Source organism: Pelobates fuscus, chromosome 1 (genome assembly GCF_036172605.1).
Source record: "Pelobates fuscus isolate aPelFus1 chromosome 1, aPelFus1.pri, whole genome shotgun sequence".
NCBI classification, from domain to species: Eukaryota; Metazoa; Chordata; class Amphibia; order Anura; family Pelobatidae; genus Pelobates; species Pelobates fuscus.
This window is the reverse complement of record NC_086317.1, coordinates 391,847,325-391,869,341: the sequence shown is the minus strand read 5'-3', so window position 1 is coordinate 391,869,341 and position 22,017 is coordinate 391,847,325. Positions and strand designations below refer to the sequence as shown.

The following is a 22,017-nucleotide window of genomic DNA, read 5'->3' as shown; positions in this document are numbered from 1 at the left end:
GCAGAATTAAGGTCCAATTTCCCAGAGGCATTAAAAACACAGGTGCCCGCCAAGTTATGGTCCTCAGGCCCAGAGGACATAGGTCACCTAAATGTTCCCCCTGTGGTGGTAAAGCTTATTCCAGGGGCTAAATTACCAAGAAAACCACAATATCCATTAAAACCAGCACAGGCTGCTGCCATTTCTACCCACATCAAGGCACTCTTGGAGAAGGGTGCCCTAGTGAAATGCAAATCTGAATGCAACACCCCATTATTCCCTGTGAAAAAGAAAACTCCAAAGGGTGAGCCAGAGAAGTACAGGATGGTTCAGGATCTCCGTGCTGTTAATGAAGCTACCGTCCTGGACACCCCTCTTGTACCAAATCCCCATACTCTGCTCTCTGGAGTCCCACCATCTGCAAAATTTTTCACAGTCATTGACCTAGCAAATGCCTTTTTCAGTGTTCCACTGGACCCATCCTGCCAATACCTGTTTGCTTTCACCCATGAGATGCAACAGTATACCTGGACTGTCATGCCCCAAGGGGCACAAAATTCACCAAGTCAATTTGCAAAGGCCATGGCCACCATCCTTGACCCATGGCAAGCCGAGCACCCAGAAGTTGTTCTGCTTCAGTATGTGGATGATTTGCTGCTCTGTGGAGATGATATACCCACTACTGAAAAGTGCTCAATTAGCCTGCTTTGTTATTTGGCAGAACAAGGATGCAAAGCTTCACTCATCAAGCTACAGTTCTGCCAACCCTCAGTAATTTTCCTTGGACATTGCCTATCTCAAGGTACCAGACATCTTACCCGGGACCGGGTAAGAGCCGTACTGGATATTCCAACTCCAAGAACTTCAAAATCTCTCCATGCCTTCCTAGGCCTCATTTCCTACTGCAGAGCATGGATCCCAGAAGCCTCCCTGCTCATGCAACCCCTCTATGACGCACTTAAGTCTGACCCTTTCTGTTTAACTAATGAAGCTCTGGACAATTTCAATGCTCTCAAGCGTGCCATTGCTTCTGCTCCTGCCTTGGGCCTACCTGATTACTCCAAACCTTTCAAATTATTTGTCTCTGAAAGACAAGGCCACGCAACAGGAGTTCTCACCCAAACTAATGACTTAAGAGGCCGCCAGAGGCCTATTGGATATTTCTCATGTCAACTGGACATTGTGGCCAGAGGGACTCCTTCCTGTCTCAGGGCTGTTTTTGCTGCAAGAGAGCTCATAGAAAGAACCTCAGACCTGGTCCTTGGCCACCCCCTGGTTGTTTTGGCCCCTCATGACATTTCTGCCATCATCAACCAAGTCCAGCTCAAGCACGTGTCTCCAGCCAGACACCTACGCCTCCAGTGCCATCTTCTTCTACCTGACAACATTTCCATCCAAAGATGTCAAGTTCTTAACCCATCCACTCTTCTTCCACTCCCTGAGGGGGGTATCTATTATGGATTTATCACAGATGAAACCTACATTTACCTGCTTTGTGGATGTATCAAGAAAGTCATGCATCCACATTTGACATTTTATGAAGGTGAAAAGCCTCTCTGTGAAGGCCCAGATCACGCCTTCTGTACCATGTGGTACAAACCAGACATTACTCCCGAGCCTTGCTATGAAGATGAGCTCTACCATTGGACTGATGTTAAGCTCACTGCTCAAGATTTCTATTGTGACTCTGAAGGCAATAGCATGGTCTTGGTCCAACTACCTCAACAACTTAACTACCTCTACCGCCATTGGGATACTGCTATCCCACATATTCCTGTTACCAAATTGAAGACAAAGTCATGGAATGATCTTGGGCCCATGGCAAAGTTATGGGCCACCATGGATGAAGAACAGCTACAGGAAAATGGTATTGTCAAATACCCAACAACTGACCTTCTGGAAGCATGGCCACGCCACTTCCTAGAAAAAGAATTTCAAGATCTGGTCATAGTGAATGATTATGACCCCGAAACACCTCATGACTGTTTTGAACAGATGAAAATGGAGACAGTGCACCTACCAACCGTGCACGAGAATCCATTACCAGATCCGGATTTTACCCTGTTTGTGGACGGTTCAAGATATGCTGATGAAGAAGGAAGATACCATACAGGATATGCCGTAACCACAACAGATGAAGTTATCAAATCATCATCCTTACCACCAGCAATGTCTGCGCAAGAAGCTGAATTACAGGCTCTGACTTCAGCATGCAAAATTTCCGAAGGAAAACGTGCCAATATCTATACAGATTCAAGATATGCTCTAGGCGTGGCACATGACTTCGGCCTAATCTGGAAGACAAGAGGATTTCTTACCACCGCCGGTACGCCAGTCAAGCATAGTACTGCAATCAAGGAGCTAATGGATGCCCTCCTACTCCCTAAAGAAGTGGCCGTCTTGAAGGTAAAGGCCCATGGGAAGTTGGATACAGATGAAGCAATGGGCAACCATTTGGCTGATCAGGCTGCTAAGCTAGCAGCCAGGGATTTGCAGGAAGTGGATGAAGACATGTCCGGACAAGAAGAAGAAGAAGAAGTCCCTATTTTTGCTCTGCAAACTCTTCCTACTGATTTGCGAATTTTGCGAGAACAGCAAGCTGCAGTCACTCCTGAAGAAATCCAGAAATGGAAAAAGAAAGGAGCTGTCCAAAAGGACGGAGTATATTACAACAACTTCAAATTCTGTCTCCCCAAAAATTTATATCCAGCAGTTGTCCAATGGGCACATGGGCCTGCACACTTGTCAAAGGAATTAATGGCCGCCCTCATACAGAAGTATTATGAAGCACCCGGAATCACAACATTGATCAGCAGCTTCTGTAAGGCCTGTGTCATTTGTGCAAAATGCAATCCAGGAAGACCAATCAAGGTGCCTGCAAAACACCTGGCAAAGCCCATGTACCCCTTCCAGCGAATTCAAATTGACCACATCCAGATGCCCAAGAGTGGGCCCCATGAATATGCACTAGTCATAGTGGACATGTTCTCAGGATGGCCAGAGGCCTACCCAGTGGCCAATATCACTGCGAAAACAACCGCAAGACGCCTACTTACAGAGATAGTATGTAGGTTCGGACTCCCAGAAGTCATTGAAAGTGATCAAGGCCCAGCCTTTACAGCAACAGTGACTAAAGAAATTTGGACTGCTCTAGGGGTGACCTTAGCCTTCCACACCCCTTACCACCCACAAAGTAGTGGTAAAGTAGAGCGCATGAATGGCACTCTAAAGGCCAGAATGTTAAAAATGTCACAAGAAACAAAGATGCCCTGGCCAGAAAGCCTGTCAATAGCTTTATTTAGTGTTAGGCACACACCTAGAGGGAAGCATTCACTGTCCCCATATGAGATTCTATTTGGGACAGCACCCAGACTAGGTTGTTATTATCCGCAGCAGTTACAGCTCCAATCAGATGTTTTAGTAGATTATGTAACTGAACTTGCAAGTGCCTTAAACAAAATACATGCCCAAGTTTTCTCTTCAATTCCAGATCCCGAATTGGATACAGGTGCCCATAACCTGCTCCCCGGAGATTGGGTTCTGGTCAAGAAGTTTGTGCGGAAAAATACCCTGGAACCAAGATTTGACGGTCCATTCCAAGTTCTCCTGATTACCGCAACTTCCGTCAAACTGGCCGGTAGGCCAAATTGGATCCACGCTTCCCACTGCAAGAAATCTCCTGCCCCAGAGGAAGCAGATACCGCACAAGCATGTACCTCTGGCACATCTTCTCCTTAATCAGCCTCATAAAGGCCCAACAAGTAGCCATCACCAAAGATATTAGTGGGTATACCTTCTGGTACAATTCATCATGCACCCATGTGGCTACTTACACCTTTGACTATTGTGATATTGTAGAATGCCCGTTCCCCACATCACAAATCCAGAGTATTTACAGAGATATCCCTCATTCAAAAGATCCATATGTTTGTGTAGTTGACAAGCAATGGGGGCACAATTGTAATCATTGGGGGGCGGCGGGATGGAATGCCGGGCCTGCCTGGGGTTACAAGCCAAAAAGTGCCTTATCTAAAGTAGATGATCAAGGTAGATCCCTTCTCCAGAGAATGACTTTGAGAAAGCCTGGGGGGGGTACACCAATGAAATTAATCCTTAACATTGAGCATCCAAGCCCAACGGATGCAGACCAGTATGTGATGGGAATGTATTGGAAAAAGGGTTCCTACCGTAAATTAGGGCATTTCTTCTTAAAAGATATGTGCAACTCTTCTGAGTGGCAAGGGGCCACCCATATGGTCCCTAACCCATTAAAACCTCACATCCAGACCTTTCAAGACATGATGGCCATTGCTAACCCCACCTTTGAAGATACCATGGCCGCTGAAACAGGTTTTAATGATGTAAATTTATGGTTAGAATGGATGAAATATAATGCTAATAAGCATAATAAGACTGCATGCTATGTGTGTGGTGGTGCCCGGCCTCACCTGGGTACTGTACCTCTAATCCTGCCAGTAGATATAGAGGAATGTGTTTTAAGCCTTTTTGCCTATCACTATGATTTTAACAGGTCCATATGTATTGCATGGACAAAGGAGTATCCTCTCCTAACCAAGGATGTCAAACCCCCAGATGGTATTACCGTGTATAAAGGTAATTACACTTGTTATGCTAATTATGATGGAATTGGTAAATTCTTGGGTAACTTCTCTAAGGGGTATTGTGCTACCTACAGGAGTGTCTCTATGAACTTGTTGCAGTTTCACACCAGGTCATTAGGGGATATCTACTGGTTGTGTGGGGATTTACAGCTAAGATCCAGAATGGACAAGGAATGGTGGGGGGAGTGTACTTTGGCTAAAGCTATTATGCCTATACATATCATCTCTGACACACACCTCGTCACCCATGAGTCCAGGCACACTAAGGTTAAGCGTGACGCCCCAGTAAAAGGAAGTTTTGATCCTCATGTTTATATTGATGCCATTGGGGTGCCTAGGGGGGTGCCCAATGAATTTAAAGCGAGAGATGAAGTTGCTGCAGGATTTGAATCACTTTTTGCCATAGTTACCACAAACAAGAATTTAAATTGGATAAACTACATTTATTATAATCAACAGCGTTTTGTTAATTATACCAGAGACGCCCTCCAGGGATTGGCCGAACAATTGCAGGCCACATCCCAAATGGCTTTCCAGAATAGAATGGCCCTAGATATGATCTTAGCCGAAAAAGGAGGGGTTTGTAAAATTTTGCCCGACACCTTGACATGTTGTACCTATATCCCAGAAAACACAGGCCCTAATGGTAAAGTTACATTAGCCATAGAAAAATTAAATGACCTGTCTATAGAGTTGAAAAGGAATTCTGGGATACAAGATCCCTGGGAAAGATGGTTTGGCTGGATGACGGGATGGCAAAAGGCTTTAATGCATATTGGTATGGCTATACTAATTTTTCTTTTTCTCTTTGCTCTTCTCTTTTGTTGTATTCTCCCATGTCTGAGAAAATCCCTCCTGAAGACTGTTGACCAAGCGGCACCCACTTTCGCCCATCTTGAAGTTGATGGCCAAGATTTCCAAGACATCAACTCACCCTGTCTGCCGCTGCAAACAATCCCTTTTGTTGATAAAGTGCAGGAATTCTAGGAAGGGACTAGCTCAGGGACAGCATCTGTCAGTGAATGGTAAAGGCCCCATGTGGAGAAGTGGTGGGTTAGCTGCCATGGGATACCCTTGGGTGTGAAGTGTTCGAGAGCCATACTGACGGATGAATTAGCTATTAGGGTCAGATCTAGGGACAGCCTTGCACTTTGCATTAACACCTAGCTAGCGGCCACGGGGTTTCTGTGCCTTTGGGTTAACACGTCTTCCTGGTACTAACTTAATAAAGTTTTCTCTCTTAGAATCTAACATTTCATAGGGGGGACTGATGTGGGATTATTTAAAAAACCTTATTGTATTTGTATTCAATTATTGCACTAACTCCATTTTAACTTTATACTGTGACAATCCTCCATTTTGTCCCCCTAACCTGACTTCTTCAATCCTCCATTTTGTCCTCATAACCTAACTTGTTCATTTTAAAATCACCTTACATGACAGAATTTCCCAGCACATCTAATACAATAGAACAAAGACTGTATTTTCTATAAAGATATGATTAACACAGGAATTGCTGACTTTTCCTTAGATTTGCAACAAAGTATAATTTGAAGGCCATGCGAACACAGTAGTAATGAAATGTTCTATTCATAAGAGACCTTGCACCTGGCCACGAGGCCTGAGATCACCGACCGTGTAAAATGACGCTCAAGACCCCTTGTCCCCCACCCGTGTCCAGAACAATCCCACCTCTTGGTGGGTGGACACGGGATTAACCACTTAGTCTTTTGAGCCAATTAATAATATTGATAGGTGGACACTAATCCCGACACTTGACAATTAATCCAATTAATGATGTTTATTTACTGATATTCTAATAAGCAATGATGACGTAAAATGTCTCTTAAAAGGACCTGCGTGTCCGCTTTTTAATCACTTGCCAATAAATTTTCTCGAAGTTATTTTAACCTGAACCTTGTGTGTCAGACTTAATTACTTCAGCGTATATACGCAATTTATTTTATTGATTTGGACAGGAACAGATAGACATTTAAACATTTTGGTTTACTGCAAAAAGTACCATAACAGTCCTGTGTCCTGTGCCTCCTGTTCCAGTGTTCGCCTGCAGTGTTCCTGTCTAGACTCCTTCTCCAGTGATTCTGACCTTGCTGCATTATTTCTGTGTGACCTGCTTAGGACTTTGCCCCTTGATGTTCATTTTGTACTTGGTGGCTGCACTAACCTGACTAAGCCTTTACCTTTGCCTAGGACTATCGTGGACTCTGCCTGCTCTATTGTATATATTGGGTTATTGTATATATTTATATATTTGTGGCATTGTCATATTTTGTTTTGTATATATTATATATATCTATATCCTTTTGGCTTGCCTTAATACATTTTCTTTATTACTCCATTTATCGTGTCCTAGAATTATTTCTCTGCTAAGTTGGTTCCCACACTTAAAGGGACAGTGCTGTTGCAGGGCAGCACCCCTTCATGCCATGACAGGTATCCTCTTACTTCCTGGTTCCACGGAGCTTAGCCACACCCCTTTATGACACGGTCTGCCTATTTAATCTGACTGAACCAGCTGATCGAGGCTGGATTATTGAACTACGTTCCGTACTCACGAACCGGCTGCAACATCGTTGTGAAAGCCCTCTGTTACCGGACCGGACTGGAAGACTTCAAGTTCCCTTCACCTTTCCTCATCCACGACTAAAGCTGAACTCTCACCATTCAGGATAAACCGCCTCTGAGGAGATCTCGGGAACCAGTGTTCTATGTGCCGGAAGCTAAGTAAAACCTCTGTGATAAGCGTTGCATCTCAAAGCTGTTATTTCCTGTCTCCAAAGTCCTTCGTTAAAACAAACCCGTTACAGCTAACTTCAACTCATACTTTGTCTCAGTTAGCTGCATCTATCTTACTTCAGTTAAAGTCTATGGAACAGCTAATGTAACTTCTTATCACCTAATTAATTACTACTAAAGGACTCTTTCTGCTTCAGTCATCGTTTACTACTTAAAGCTACAGTGCATATAATTGTGGACTTCAGTTATCGTTTACTACTTAAAGCTACAGTGCCTATAATTGTGGACTTCAGTTATCGTTTACTTCTTAAAACTACAGTGCCTGTAATTGTGGACTTCAGTTATCGTTTACTAATTAAAGCTACAGTACCTGTGAATTGGACTAACGTCCCATTATCTTTTACTTTTTATAATAAATATTCAAACTATAAGAAATCTGCAGTTGTGTTCCTTCATAACAAATGTTTAGACGTGACACGGTCCCTTTCAGCTCTCCGGGATAAAACCCCCATCCAGCTGGAAAATATGGCACTTACCTTTTTCGCCGACATATCCAGCGGAACCGTAGTATGGCGCAGGTCACTCCGACCTCTTACCTCCCTTCTCCAATGACAAAAAATCAGCTACAGATGGCGGCCCCTACCGAATACTCCTAGTACAACATGGAGCCAACACACATCGGATACAAGGCACGCGGATCTCTTACGGTCGCTAGGCCTACCACAGGACTCACTCTCCCAAGACAGAGCCCACGAGCTAAACTCGCCCACCCGAAAATTGGGATCCAGCAAGAGTCATCCCGTTCCTCCCGCGAGGCCCCTCGCCTGACACCTACACCTCAGTCACCACCTAACCAGGAACGATGGGCAGCACCCACTTGCCATATGGGAACATGAAGTGCCTTCCTAGAACTGCCGCAAACTGTTTTATACAAGGAGTTCACTTTATTTTTTTTCGAACCTTATAGAGTTGAGTTAAAAATATTGATGTCCCATTATATGCTCACTTTCACCGTTAATTATACCTACCTCCACAGAAACAACTCATACACTATACCAGGTCACGTCCACAGTGAGCCGAACATCATACATGCTCTCTTACACAGTTACCGATAAAACAAACAAGGGTAGACACAACCTAGGCAGTTGCAATATACACTAACCACTTTACTTCTGAAATGTTCATGTCGTTGATCTCGTTTTTATTTAACCACTCACATGTCCAGCTAACCCACACATAATGTAGAACCTATAGTACTAGATAACCGGACATACATGAATAGTCTGAAACCCAGCCACTTGACTGGAAACGAGAGCAATAACACTATACTGTTGTTTAAGCTAACATTTATCTACTATACCTTAACAAGCACACATATCCTGGATACTCACCTTGGCTAATCACTCCCATGTTGGCAGTTAAAGTATTTAAAGCTTAGCCTATTGCCTCAATATTGTTTACTGACACATGTTTAACGTGTCATCTTCTCGCTATATACCTAAAAAAAATTGTGTCTAGCCTGCTACAACATAATACCTAAAAATGTGCAGATTCCAAGTGCCTAATTGAATGATTGTTACTTAATCTATGCGTGCTGTTGTGGCACTCCACAAATGCTTGTAATTTTCTCGCACAGAAAAAATATATAAAAAAATAAAATAAAAAGCGTGGCACAGGGCTGGCTGTGCATATTCATTAAAGGGTATTCAGGGACACCTTACAGCTCTACTCCCTCCTGTCTCCATCCATCCCTCACAGTATTCAGACTCCTGCTGTTCGGCATTGGGTTGTAGGATATGCTTAGAACTGTCTGAGAACAGTGGATAGTTAAGATTGCATGAAGGCCAGGAATGGCTGAGAGAGCTTAATGCAAAAGCTGCAAATCCTGAGGATTTGAAGCGAATACAGACATTTGAAAGAGGACAATGCTTATTATATTGTTTTATTTATTTAGTACATATGTCATCTAATGCATTAATAAAGTAGGATAATTTTCAGCCAGGCTGTTTCATTTTAAGATGAGCTTCCTTTAATATACACTTTATTTAACTTGTTTTGATTTGTTTTTCTTAAATAAAAAATAATTTACACGAATCTTGTTTTCTTCACACAGGGTCATTTTTCTGGTGGCAGTATGAACCCAGCCCGATCACTAGGCCCAGCTGTTGTCACAGGGATTTGGGAAAATCATTGGGTGAGAGAGTTTTGAAAATGTGTAAAAATCCCTAGCTAAAATAAGATAATGTACTTTTATATAAAATCAGGGTAAAAACAAGAAGGCTACAGTTGTACAATATGCCATAGATGGCACCAGAGTAGTCTGCCACGCCTTAAAAGAAGAACTCTACTAAATTTGTAAATTCAAGTTTTTCTTTCATGATATTACTTTATAGTTGCACAAACCAAGCTATAGCTTTGACTAAAAATCTTTCATTTCAATGTATACATAACTACAGAATTATTATTCTAGTACACAGATAGTCTGAGGGAAGGCTGCATTTGGGACTTAGAAGTGTGTCAATATCTGTGCATTACAAATTACACTGCTGCTCGGGCCAATTCATACAACATTTTGGGAGTCCAATATTTGGGAGTCTAGGCCAACTCCCCAATTTTGTACCCCTCCCTGTCACAGGTGCCTCATTCCAGGGCCCATTTAACCTTGACCTGCAGAGAGACCCAGGAGGAAGGATTTCCAAGTAAGTGGGTAATCTTATAAGTGCAGGCATTAGGTTGCCAGCATATGACCTGCCAAAAATGGGGTACTTTGGTGTTGTGGCAGACTTATGCAATGCATGATCATATACTGTAACTAAATCCCCATAATTTTAGCCTCGACTAGGTGTTTTAAAAAAAACTATTACATTCTGTGAGCTATCAAATGACTGTTTAGTAGGCATGTGCATGGCGAAAATTTTCGTCTCGGTTCGGCATTCCGAAATTCGGGACTTTGTCATTTCGGGACTTCGGCACTTGAACACTTTGGAACGTCGCCACTTCGGAACTTCGGCAAAAACCGAGCGCAAAAAAAAAATCCATCTTCACCCAGCGATTGCTCCGCGCAGACTGAGCTCTGCAGGGCGGGGCAAGGCTTAGAAAGCCTTGCCCCACCCTGCAATTAGGCTCAGAGCACTCTGATTGGTGGGTTTAAGCCATCCAATCAGAGTGCTCTGACAGGTAAATGAAGAGACTGACAGGTAAGTATCTACATTTACCTGTCACAGCACTCTGATTGGTTGGTGTGAAATCCACCAATCTGAGTGCTCTGTGTCATTTTACACAGCGTGGGAAAGTTCTTTGGAATTTTCCCACGCTGTGTAAAATGACACAGAGCACTCTGATTGGTGGATTTCAAACCAACTAAGCCTTCCCCTGCCCTGCAGAGCTCAGTCTGCACGGAGCCCTCGCCGGGTGAAGATGGATAAATTTTTTTGCGTTTGCTTTTTTTTTTTATTGCGTCGGTTATTATGGATTTTTTATTTGGCCTTTTTGAGGGCTGAAAAAAGAAGATTTTAGAAGATAGAAAACACCGAATAGTAAGTTTATTTTTATTTTTACAGGTATTTAGTTAAAGGTCCCCCCTCATTATTTTTAGGGTGAGGGGGGTAGGTAGGAGTTTATTTTTTTGGGGAGGGGGTGACTAGGGCTTTGGGGGCCCCTAGTCACCTGGGGGGAGGGGGGTTTAATTTGTATTTAGGGCCCCCACCCGCCTCTCAGGGGTGGGGGCCAGGGGGGAGGACATTAGGTCCCCCCCAATTTGCATTTAGGGCCCCCACCCACTGCTCAGGGGGGAGGACATTAGATCCCCCCCCTTATTCTTGTTTAGGGCCCCCACCCACTGCTCAGGGGTGGGGCCCAGGGGGGAGGACATTAGGTCCCCCCCCTTATTCTAGTTTAGGGCCCCCACCCACAGCTCAGGGGTGGGGGCCAGGGGGGAGGACACTAGGTCCCCCCCTCATTCTAATGTAGGGCCCCCACCCACCACTCAGGGGTGGGGGCCAGGGGGGAGAACATTAGTTCCCTCCCTAATTAGTATTTAGGGCCCCCACCCGCAGCTCAGGGGGGAGGACATTAGGTCCCCCCTAATTAGTATTTAGGGCCCCCACCCACCGCTCAGGGGTGGGGGCCTTGGGGGAGGACATAAGGTCCCCCCCTTCATTCTAATTTAGGGCCCCCACCCACCGCTCAGGGGGAGGACATTAGGTCCCCCCTAATTAGTTTTTAGGGCCCCCACCCACCGCTCAGGGGTGGGGGGCGGGGGGGAGGACATTAGGTCCCCTCCCTCATTCTAATTTTGGGCTCCCACCCACCGCTCAGGGGTGGGGGCCAGGGGGGAGGACACTAGGTTCCCCCCCTAATTAGTATATAGGGCTCCCACCCACCGCTCAGGGGTGGGGGCCAGGGGGGAGGACATAGGGTTCCCCCCTAATTAGTATTTAGGGTTCCCACCCACCGCTCAGGGATGGGGGCCAGGGGGGAGGACATTAGGTCCTGCCCCTAATTAGTATTTAGGGCCCCCACCCACCGCTCAGGGGTGGGGGCCAAGGGGGTGGACATTAGGTCCTCCCCCTCATTCTAATTTGGAGCCCCCACCCACCGCTCAGGGGTGGGAGCCGGGGGAGGACAATAGTTCATCCCCCGTTATTCTAATTTAGGGCCCCCACCCACATTCGGAAGTACCCAAATGTCCGAATTTCCCGAAATTCATTTCGGACCGAAACGAATTGCACATGTCTACTGAACATAGACTGTAAGCTCGTTTGAGCAGGGCCCTCTTCAACCTATTGTTCCTGTAAGCTTTTGTATTTGTCTCATTTATTGTTAAATCTTCCCATTTGATAACATTCTAAAGCGCTCTGAAAAAAGCTGATGCTATATAAATACCAGTAATAATAATAACAACATAAAAGTATAGCAGAGCCAAGTGTATTTTTTGCTTATGCTTCAACATTTTTTACAAAGGTCAATGAAAGAGGAAGTGTCATTTACAGACCAGTGAGTTTAATTTTAAAAAAGGATATTGGTTTGTATATCCATACCGCACATACCGCACATGGAGGTAAACTGACAAAATATAACATATATTTAAAATACACTTTTAGCCTAATGTGTCAGTGAGAAATAGCTCATAACAGACAATATTATCTTAACATGCTTTCAATGCACTCAGTATATTGAAAAATCTCTGTTATATAAGTGTTTTAGACATATTTGTTTTAGTCTAAAATGTTCCAGTGTAATTCTTGAAATGTCTCACTGCTTTCAGCTGTGTGTTCTAACACTGCATTACCCTTAGGTCTACTGGATTGGACCAGTGATGGGTGCATTTTTGGCTGGTGCCTCTTATGAGTTCTTCTTCGCATCCAGTGCTTCACGAGAGAAACTAGTTGCTTGCCTAACTTGTAAGGACATTGAAATGGTGGAAACAGCAAGTGTATCACGCTCATCCCTTTCTATTGCCACACGTACCAGACAATCTGATCGTAAACAGGAACATACTTGACCGGATGTGTTGCAGACAACAGAGTGCACAAGCTCTTTCTGGGCATGTACAACTCATATTCATTGTAATACGTGGGGTTTGATTTACATTTCAATTGAATATAACAGAATTTTGTATTTCACATAGCCCAGTTTTCCCACACATTTGTATATTGTATTTAAAAATTCTAGGTAATCATATCTATTTGTTATGTTGCAATTTTGACTGCATTTTGTTTCAATGTAATTTTTATTGAAATGATCATAGAAAGAAAAAATATAATCACAGTTTGATGACACACAAAGCTACTAGGGACAAAGGAGCAAAGCACAAAAAGCGGCCAGAGTGGGCAAGGTCCCCAAATATGTAAAACAAGCAAATATTGAAACAATGAAAAACATTCACAATAAAGAATATAGTTCAAAATATGGAGACGTGTTATCATCATTAGTTAGTACAATGAGTTATCATACACTGTATGATAGAGAGGGTCAGCTGTATTTTGCTCACAAACTACACAGGATGTATTCCTAAAGAGACACTCTAGACCTTAAAGCACTTTAGCTTGTTGAAATGCTTACGTGAAGAGAGTGTCAAGAAATTGGCAACTTTATAAATTAACCTTGTTAGACTCCCGTGGCTGTCAATCAGACAACTGGTTCTGTAACTTCCTGGTTTGTGTAGCTCAATGGAGCTATACTCTAGAGGCAGCAATTGCTCAGAACACCTGCCTTGTAAAGATTTCTCAGTGAAATGAATTGAGAAGTCTATGATTGAACAGCCACAGAAAGTCTGGGCAGGGTTAGAAGGGGAGGGCTTGCACAGGCATCAGACAAGAAATCTACAGCTTTTGCAAGCTGTTTTTAAAAATACCCCCAAGGAAAAATACATAATTAAATGCATGCATGTTGGGGGTTCAGTGATTTTTTTTATTTGTGCAGTGGTGTGTCTCTTTACACCTTTAACTACCTAGCACATTAGGATTACCATAACATGCATTTGAAGCAAGGGAAGTAGAGCTAGCATATAAACATATAACTCGAGAATTTTGTGTATAAATTGCTGATAAAACAAATGTAAAAATGAAAAGTAATTTTAGTCAATTAATACACAATTTAAATTTTTCACTTATTCTTTCAACCTTTATAAAACATTTTGTGAAATGAAAAGTTTTAGACAGTATACAGTATAGGGTGTTAAAAGTAAAACAGTGAAAAAGTTAAATCCCTAGCTTCAGAATGAATCATGATTCTAATACAACTTGTTACGATTGAAACTAAAGAAAGCACAGGGCCAGAGGGTGCTCCAGTAACCAAGATCGTGGCCCGTCACTGTGGTGTAACTACAGTAAGCGCAACACATAGAGAAGCAGAGTGCGAGAAAATAAATTATGTTAACCCCTTTCCAACCCTGGGATATTCCATGCCTTCCTCCACAGAGTAGGCTTATAGGCTGTTAGGATGACATGGAACGTCCTGCAGTTTTGTTGTGATCAGGCAGACACTAGCTAGTGCCAGGTATTAATTGACACTTGGGACTTGCCTCTGTCTGTTGGGGACATTTTTAGTGGCCCTAGACTGACAGATGCGCTGTATGCAGTGTTCAAAGTGAGGGTTATAGCTATTTTGGTCCACATAGAAGACATTGTAGTTTGAGCAGTTTTAAATCCCTACTCACCAGGAAAGTCAGGTATCAATAGATACATGGGGCTTTCCTATGTCAGTTGAGGTCATTTTTGTTGTCCAAGACTAACTGATGAGTTGTATGCAGCGCTGAAAGTCAATGCTGCGTACAGCCCTTTCAATCCATTCTGAACACCATGGCTGAGTAATCGGTTGATAGATCGTGCTCAGCTGTGGTGATTTTATGGTTGCAGACTGCTAAAGGGCTACTCCCAGGGTCTGAAGAGACCCAGAAATGGACTGTCAGGTTATTCATCTGGTCAGACAAGAGTTCTGAAAAAGGATTAACATTTATATCACTTTTCTTAGGGTTACCCATAGTATGGGCAGCAAACAAGTAAGGATAGAACACACAGAGGCAGTGGCATACACACAATCCACAGGGCCCCTGTGCAAAACTTATCTGTGAGCCCCCCCCCCATTCCCTCCCTCTCTCCTGCCCCTCCCCCACCCCCGACAGACACACACACATACAGACACATACATACATACAGACCGACACATACACACATACAAACAGACAGACACACATACAGACACACACACACACACAAGACACACATACAAAGACACAGACACACACATACACACATATATACAGACAGACACACACACAAGGCATACTTACAAAGACACATACACACATACACACAAACACACACAAGACATACATACAAAGACACATACATACACACACGCACACAAATTTTTTTAGTCACCCTCTTGTTTCCTACCTTTTAGGGGCAGGAGGGTGACTGGGGTCCAGTGGTGGCTCAGGTGGATGGGAGTCAGAGTTCCCACTCTGACTCCCTTTGCTTCCTCCGGCGCGGCTCTCAGCGTTAGCTGGGAGGAGTGACGTGCAGTCACTACCTCCCAGCTCTGTGATGTAATAACAGGAGGCTCAGTCACGCTGTTAAAGCGCCCAGCGCTGACCGGGCCCCCTTACAATCCATATCCATCGGGTGGCCCTGACAGCATGGGCCACCCGATGGACCCCTTACCATGCGGCCGCAAAAGATAATGGCGGGTACTCGGTCACAGGGGTCCGCAGGGTGGCCGGGGCCCCTGGAGTGACGGGCCCGGTCGCAGCTGTGACCCCTGCGACCGCGGTATTTACGCCGCTGCACAGAGGGAAATGTGAATAAATGGAACGGTCAAAGGAGTAATCAGATAATCAGGAATAGAGGTGAACAGGGAATGAGAAGTGATGCCAATAATCTAAGCGATATATAAATATATACACAAGTATGTGAGTATATAAGATAAGGAAGTATAAGATAATCGAGAATAGATAGGAGGAAGAGGGTGAACTTAAGGAGGATCAGGGAAGGTAAGACAAAGAACCTAATTTAATGAATATTCCCCAAAATACAATTCAGTGCAATAAACAACTAAATTAGACAAAGAACAAGGAGAGCTATGGTTAAAAAATAAGGAGAGTTTACTGAAAATTAAATATAACAGGTAAATATACGGTTTTGTATAACTAAGCAAATAAACAAGAAAGAGTAGACAAAAAAGGCAAGTAATCAGGACAAATTTACAGAGGAAATAAACAGGTAACTATGATTGGTTTAGGAGTTGGCTGGAGGTCCTTCAGTTAAGGATAATTGGCAGTAGACATGTGCAATTCGTTTTGTTCCGAATGTGTAGCGGTACTTACCTTATCCGGGGGCCGGACGCGGTCCTCTCTTCAAGCCGCGCGCGGTCCTGCGGCTGCACGAGCCGCGCGCGGCTCGTCCGACTGTTCTGACAGGAAGGCGGGCAGTGACCGCGAGAAGCGGTCACGTGTCCCGCCTGCAGCTAAGAGCGCGCCGCGAATCTCGGGCGCGCTCTTAAAGAGACAGTGGGAGCCTAAATTGCAAAAAGGCTCCCATTGGCTCCTGTCATGCCAATCACCCCATACACTTACCTGTTGGGGGAGTGGAAGTGACAGGAGCCAATCACATTAGTTTGAAGGCTACTTATACTTACCCTTTTCCCTTAGTTCCTTGCCCTATCGTGGTTTCTGCTACAGTTCCCTTTAGTGCTTGTTGTGTTCAGTTGTGTTTCTCCGTATTTGACCTTGGCTTTGTATTCTGACTTCGTTTTCGCTTTATCCTATTCTGTACTGTTTGCCGGCTTGCTGATTCCTGTGTACCAGTCCCCGGCTAGTTTTCGTTTACGCTGTCTCTTTGTGCCCTTGACCTCGGATCGTTCCTGACTCTGTCTTATCCTATTACGTCGAGTCCGGCCACTCTAAGGTCCGGTAGACGTATCTCTCCTCTGTACTGTCTTCTGTTAGGACTGGATCCTGCGTGTAGGGGTATATACTCGTTACATTACGATAGGGCCATGGACCCCGCAGATTTAGCTCAACAGATGGCGACCCATGAGGCTAGATTTGTAGAGCAGGATCACCGTATGGATCAAATAGCTCAGGCTCTCCAGACGCTCTTAGCTAGAACCATTCCAGCAACCGCACCTAACCCTCCTGCACCCCTGCTTCCTGAAGTATCGACTATGCCTAACGCTACAGCACATTTAACGCCTCCTCCTAGGTATGGAGGGGATTCTAAAACATGCAGAGGGTTCATTAACCAAATAGAGTTTCATTTTGAAATGTATCCACGTTCATTTCCCACAGAGAGGTCTAAAGTTGGGTTCTTTATGCACCAACTTACCGACAAAGCACTTGAATGGGCAAACCCTATTTGGGAGGCTAATGGACCTATGGTGCATAACTTTCACAGTTTCCTAACAGCTTTTCGCAGAACTTTTGATACTATGAAAAGGTCTAAGAATGCCGCTAGAGCATTAATGAGGGTTAAACAGGGTTCTAGGTCTGTGGCTGATTACGCTATACAGTTTCGTACCCTTGCCTCACAGGTCGATTGGACCAATAATGGGTTAACTACGGCCTTCATGGAAGGGTTATCAGACTCTATATTGGATGAGGTAGCAGCTAAGGAGCTTCCTATTGCCTTAGAGGACCTTATTGACTACCTCATCGATATAGATAATAGGATTCGTGACAGGCTCTATACTAAGAACAGGAATAGACGTTTTGTTACACCTATTCAACCCAGAGTTAATATACCGGAGAGTGTTAAAGTACCTGAAGAGGAACCTATGCAATTAGGGGTTGCCAAACTCTCAGATACTGAGAAATTACATAGGAGAAGGGAGGGACTCTGCCTATATTGTGGTAAGAGAGACCATATGGTAAAGGAGTGTCCTCTGCTCCCGGAAAACTCTCGCACCTAAGACCTTATAGGGGACTGGCCTTGGGTGTGATTTCTAAGTCTCCTACTTTGCCTCCTAACCGACTGCTTCTCCCTGTTTCTTTACATATGGGAGAGAGTTGTATAGTTGAAAACATATACGCCCTGGTTGATTCTGGGGCAGCCGAGAACTTTATAGACTCTGGTTTTGTAAAGAGAAACAATATTCCCATCAGAGAGAAGGAGATACCCTTGGCCGTTGAGGCCATAGATGGTAGACCATTGATATCTCCTGTTGTTACTCACGAGACTGCACCGCTACACATGTACACAGGGGTTCTACACTATGAAACCATTCGGTTCCAGGTCATCACCTCTCCCTCTTCACAGTTGGTGTTAGGGTATCCATGGTTACGTGCCCACAATCCCATTTTTGACTGGGAGACAGGGCAGATAAAATCATGGAGTGAAGCCTGCCATGAGTCATGTACTATTGAGGTCACGCCTGTGAATTCTATTAACGTTCCTACTGTTCCTCCTTTATCTACGACTATACCCTCTCAGTATTTAACTTTAAAGACTGTCTTTGATAAAAGAGAGGCTGACAAATTACCGCCTCACAGACCCTACGATTGTGCTATTGATTTGTTGCCTGGTACTATACCTCCTAAGGGCAGGGTGTACCCCCTATCGGTTCAAGAAAACCGTGTCATGGAGGAGTACATTAAAGAGTCATTAGACAAGGGATTTATTAGAAGATCCTCTTCTCCGGCTGGAGCGGGGTTCTTCTTTGTATCAAAGAAAGAAGGTGATTTAAGACCTTGCATTGATTATAGAGGTCTTAACAAGATCACCATCAAAAATGCTTACCCTATACCTCTAATAACAGAATTGTTTGACAGGCTCAAACATGCTACGGTATTCACCAAATTAGATCTTAGAGGAGCATACAATTTGATACGTATTAAAAAGGACCACGAATGGAAGACAGCCTTTAACACTCGGTCAGGTCATTATGAGTATACCGTCATGCCATTTGGGCTTTGCAATGCCCCAGCAGTGTTCCAAGAATTTATTAATGATGTCTTAAGGGATTTTATTCACTCATTTGTTATTGTGTACTTGGATGACATTTTAATATATTCTACAGACATTCACGCTCATCACAGACATGTTACAACAGTTCTGAAGACCCTTCTTGCTAATGGTCTTTATTGCAAATTAGAAAAATGTCTATTCGACCAGTCCGAGGTCCAGTTTTTAGGGTATTTGATTTCCGCCGAGGGTTTTCGGATGGATCCCCAGAAGCTCGCTGCAGTCATAGAATGGCCTCTGCCGCAAGGTCTGAAAGCCATCCAGCGTTTTCTGGGGTTCTCTAATTATTATAGACGTTTTATCAAAGGTTTTTCGTCTATAGTAGCGCCTATAACTCGTATGACTAAAAAGGATGGCAATACACGTGTCTGGTCTACTGAGGCACTTCAGGCTTTTGACTTTCTTAAGACTACGTTCGCCTCTGCCCCTATTTTACAGCATCCTGTCCCCTCATTGCCATATATACTTGAGGTTGATGCTTCCGATATAGGGGTAGGTGCTGTCTTATCCCAAAGAGAGTCTCCTGACAAGCCATTGCATCCTTGTGGCTTCTTTTCTAAACAAATGTCCAAGGCAGAGAGGAATTATGATGTGGGTAATCGCGAACTCCTTGCTATCATTTTAGCACTCAAAGAATGGAGACATTTGCTAGAAGGAACTAAGGATCCTATTCTCATATTTACAGATCATAAGAACCTATCCTACCTTAGCGAAGCTAAAAGATTGTCTTCAAGGCAGGCTAGGTGGTCACTGTTCTTGTCTCATTTTAATTATATAATCACCTATAGGCCAGGTGACCGGAACACTAAAGCGGACGCTCTGTCCAGACAATTCGAGACTATTGACAAACAGGAGATTGATGTCACTCCTGTCATTCCCCCAGACAGGATAATAGCAACTACTATATTGTCTATTTCCTCGTCCCTCTTGCAGGCCATACAAGCGAAACAAGGCATGGCACCCAGCGAGAGGCCTAATGATAAATTGTTCGTTGACATTCCCGAGAGACGGGATATTCTGTCACTTTATCACGATACTAAGACTGCTGGACATCCTGGTATTTCCAAAACAGTGTCAGCCGTTTCTCGGTATTTCTGGTGGGATACCTTACGTAAGGATGTTACTGACTATATAAGTGCTTGTACTACTTGTGCATGTATGAAAACCTCTCGTAGAGTTCCTTGTGGGCTGTTGCATCCGTTGCCCGTTCCCGAGAGACCTTGGTCTAATCTATCAATGGATTTTATTGTTGAATTACCCCCTTCGAATGGTAACACAGTCATCCTAATGATAGTAGATCGGTTTTCCAAAATGGCTCACTTTGTGTCTCTTCGCAAGTTGCCCACTTCCAAGGAATTGGCTCTTATCTTCGCTAGAGAAGTGTTTCGATTACATGGTATTCCCTTATCTATTGTATCCGATAGGGGTAGCCAATTTATTTCCAGGTTCTGGAAAGCCTTTTGTTCGGAGATGGGTATTTCCCTCTCATTTTCTTCCGCTTACCATCCCCAGTCTAATGGAGCTGCTGAACGTGCCAACCAGTCTCTAGAGCAGTACCTCCGTTGTTTTGTGTCTCACCATCAGGACAATTGGTCTGACCTGCTTCCTTGGGCTGAATTTGCTCGGAATGATGCCACTCATGATTCTTCCGGCAAAAGCCCTTTTTACGTTGTCTATGGCCAGCATCCCGTTGTTCTTCCGGCTGCATTCTCCTCTCAGGACATGCCAGTTCTGGATGAGCATTTGGCTGGTTTGCGTAATACTTGGGAGCAGGTTCAGCGTTCTTTGGTGGACTCTGCTGCCCGCCAGAAGGCTCAGGCTGACAAGCATCGCAGAGCGGCTCCTTCCTATGTTGTGGGGGACAGGGTTTTGCTTTCCACACGGAATATTCGCCTCCGGGTGCCTTCTATGAAATTGGCTCCCCGCTTCATTGGTCCTTATCGCATTATACATAAGGTTAATCCCGTTTCTTATGCCTTGGGTCTGCCTAAGAATCTGCGTATACCCAATGTATTTCACACCTCTTTGTTGAAGCCTTACGTACACAACCGCTATACCCGGCATACTCCCCCTCCCCCTCCTGTCTCTGTGGAGGGTCATGAGGAGTTCGAAGTATCTGCTGTTATTGACTCTCGTTTTCTTAGGGGTCGGCTTCAGTACTTGGTACATTGGAAGGGTTATGGGCCTGAGGAGCGCAGTTGGATTTCTGCGGATGCTGTTCATGCTCCCCGCCTTGTACGTTCTTTCCATTCGCGTTTTCCTGCCAGGCCTGGTCCTGCCCGCCCGGAGGGCGTGTCCTCAGGGGGGGGTACTGTAGCGGTACTTACCTTATCCGGGGGCCGGACGCGGTCCTCTCTTCAAGCCGCGCGCGGTCCTGCGGCTGCACGAGCCGCGCGCGGCTCGTCCGACTGTTCTGACAGGAAGGCGGGCAGTGACCGCGAGAAGCGGTCACGTGTCCCGCCTGCAGCTAAGAGCGCGCCGCGAATCTCGGGCGCGCTCTTAAAGAGACAGTGGGAGCCTAAATTGCAAAAAGGCTCCCATTGGCTCCTGTCATGCCAATCACCCCATACACTTACCTGTTGGGGGAGTGGAAGTGACAGGAGCCAATCACATTAGTTTGAAGGCTACTTATACTTACCCTTTTCCCTTAGTTCCTTGCCCTATCGTGGTTTCTGCTACAGTTCCCTTTAGTGCTTGTTGTGTTCAGTTGTGTTTCTCCGTATTTGACCTTGGCTTTGTATTCTGACTTCGTTTTCGCTTTATCCTATTCTGTACTGTTTGCCGGCTTGCTGATTCCTGTGTACCAGTCCCCGGCTAGTTTTCGTTTACGCTGTCTCTTTGTGCCCTTGACCTCGGATCGTTCCTGACTCTGTCTTATCCTATTACGTCGAGTCCGGCCACTCTAAGGTCCGGTAGACGTATCTCTCCTCTGTACTGTCTTCTGTTAGGACTGGATCCTGCGTGTAGGGGTATATACTCGTTACAGAATGTAAATTCGGATAAATTTCAGGCAATTCGGACATTCGGATGCTTCTGAATATCCAAGGTGCCAAATTGCCAAATTTCCGAAGTGCCGATCCGAATTGCCGAATTTTAGAAGTGCCGAACTGCTTTGGATTTCTGGAAAGTGGCAAAACGAGAGGGAGGGAAAATTACGTGAATGATGACAGGAATCTTGACCAATAAGCTAATTCCTG

The 22,017-nt window shown here is 44.6% G+C and overlaps 1 protein-coding gene across 1 annotated transcript in view; it reads left to right on the top strand.

Annotated features, from left to right (window-relative positions):
- The window catches only part of LOC134596198 (aquaporin-4-like), a 40,327-nt gene extending 27,117 nt beyond the window's left edge, over positions 1-13,210 (top strand). Inside the window, exons 4-5 of the mRNA XM_063444754.1 lie at positions 9,472-9,552; positions 12,655-13,210. Coding sequence (XP_063300824.1) covers positions 9,472-9,552; positions 12,655-12,861 — 288 coding nt within the window. The 3' untranslated portion in view covers positions 12,862-13,210. The remainder of the gene's footprint in view (positions 1-9,471; positions 9,553-12,654) is intronic.
- The last annotated feature ends 8,807 nt before the right edge of the window (positions 13,211-22,017 follow it).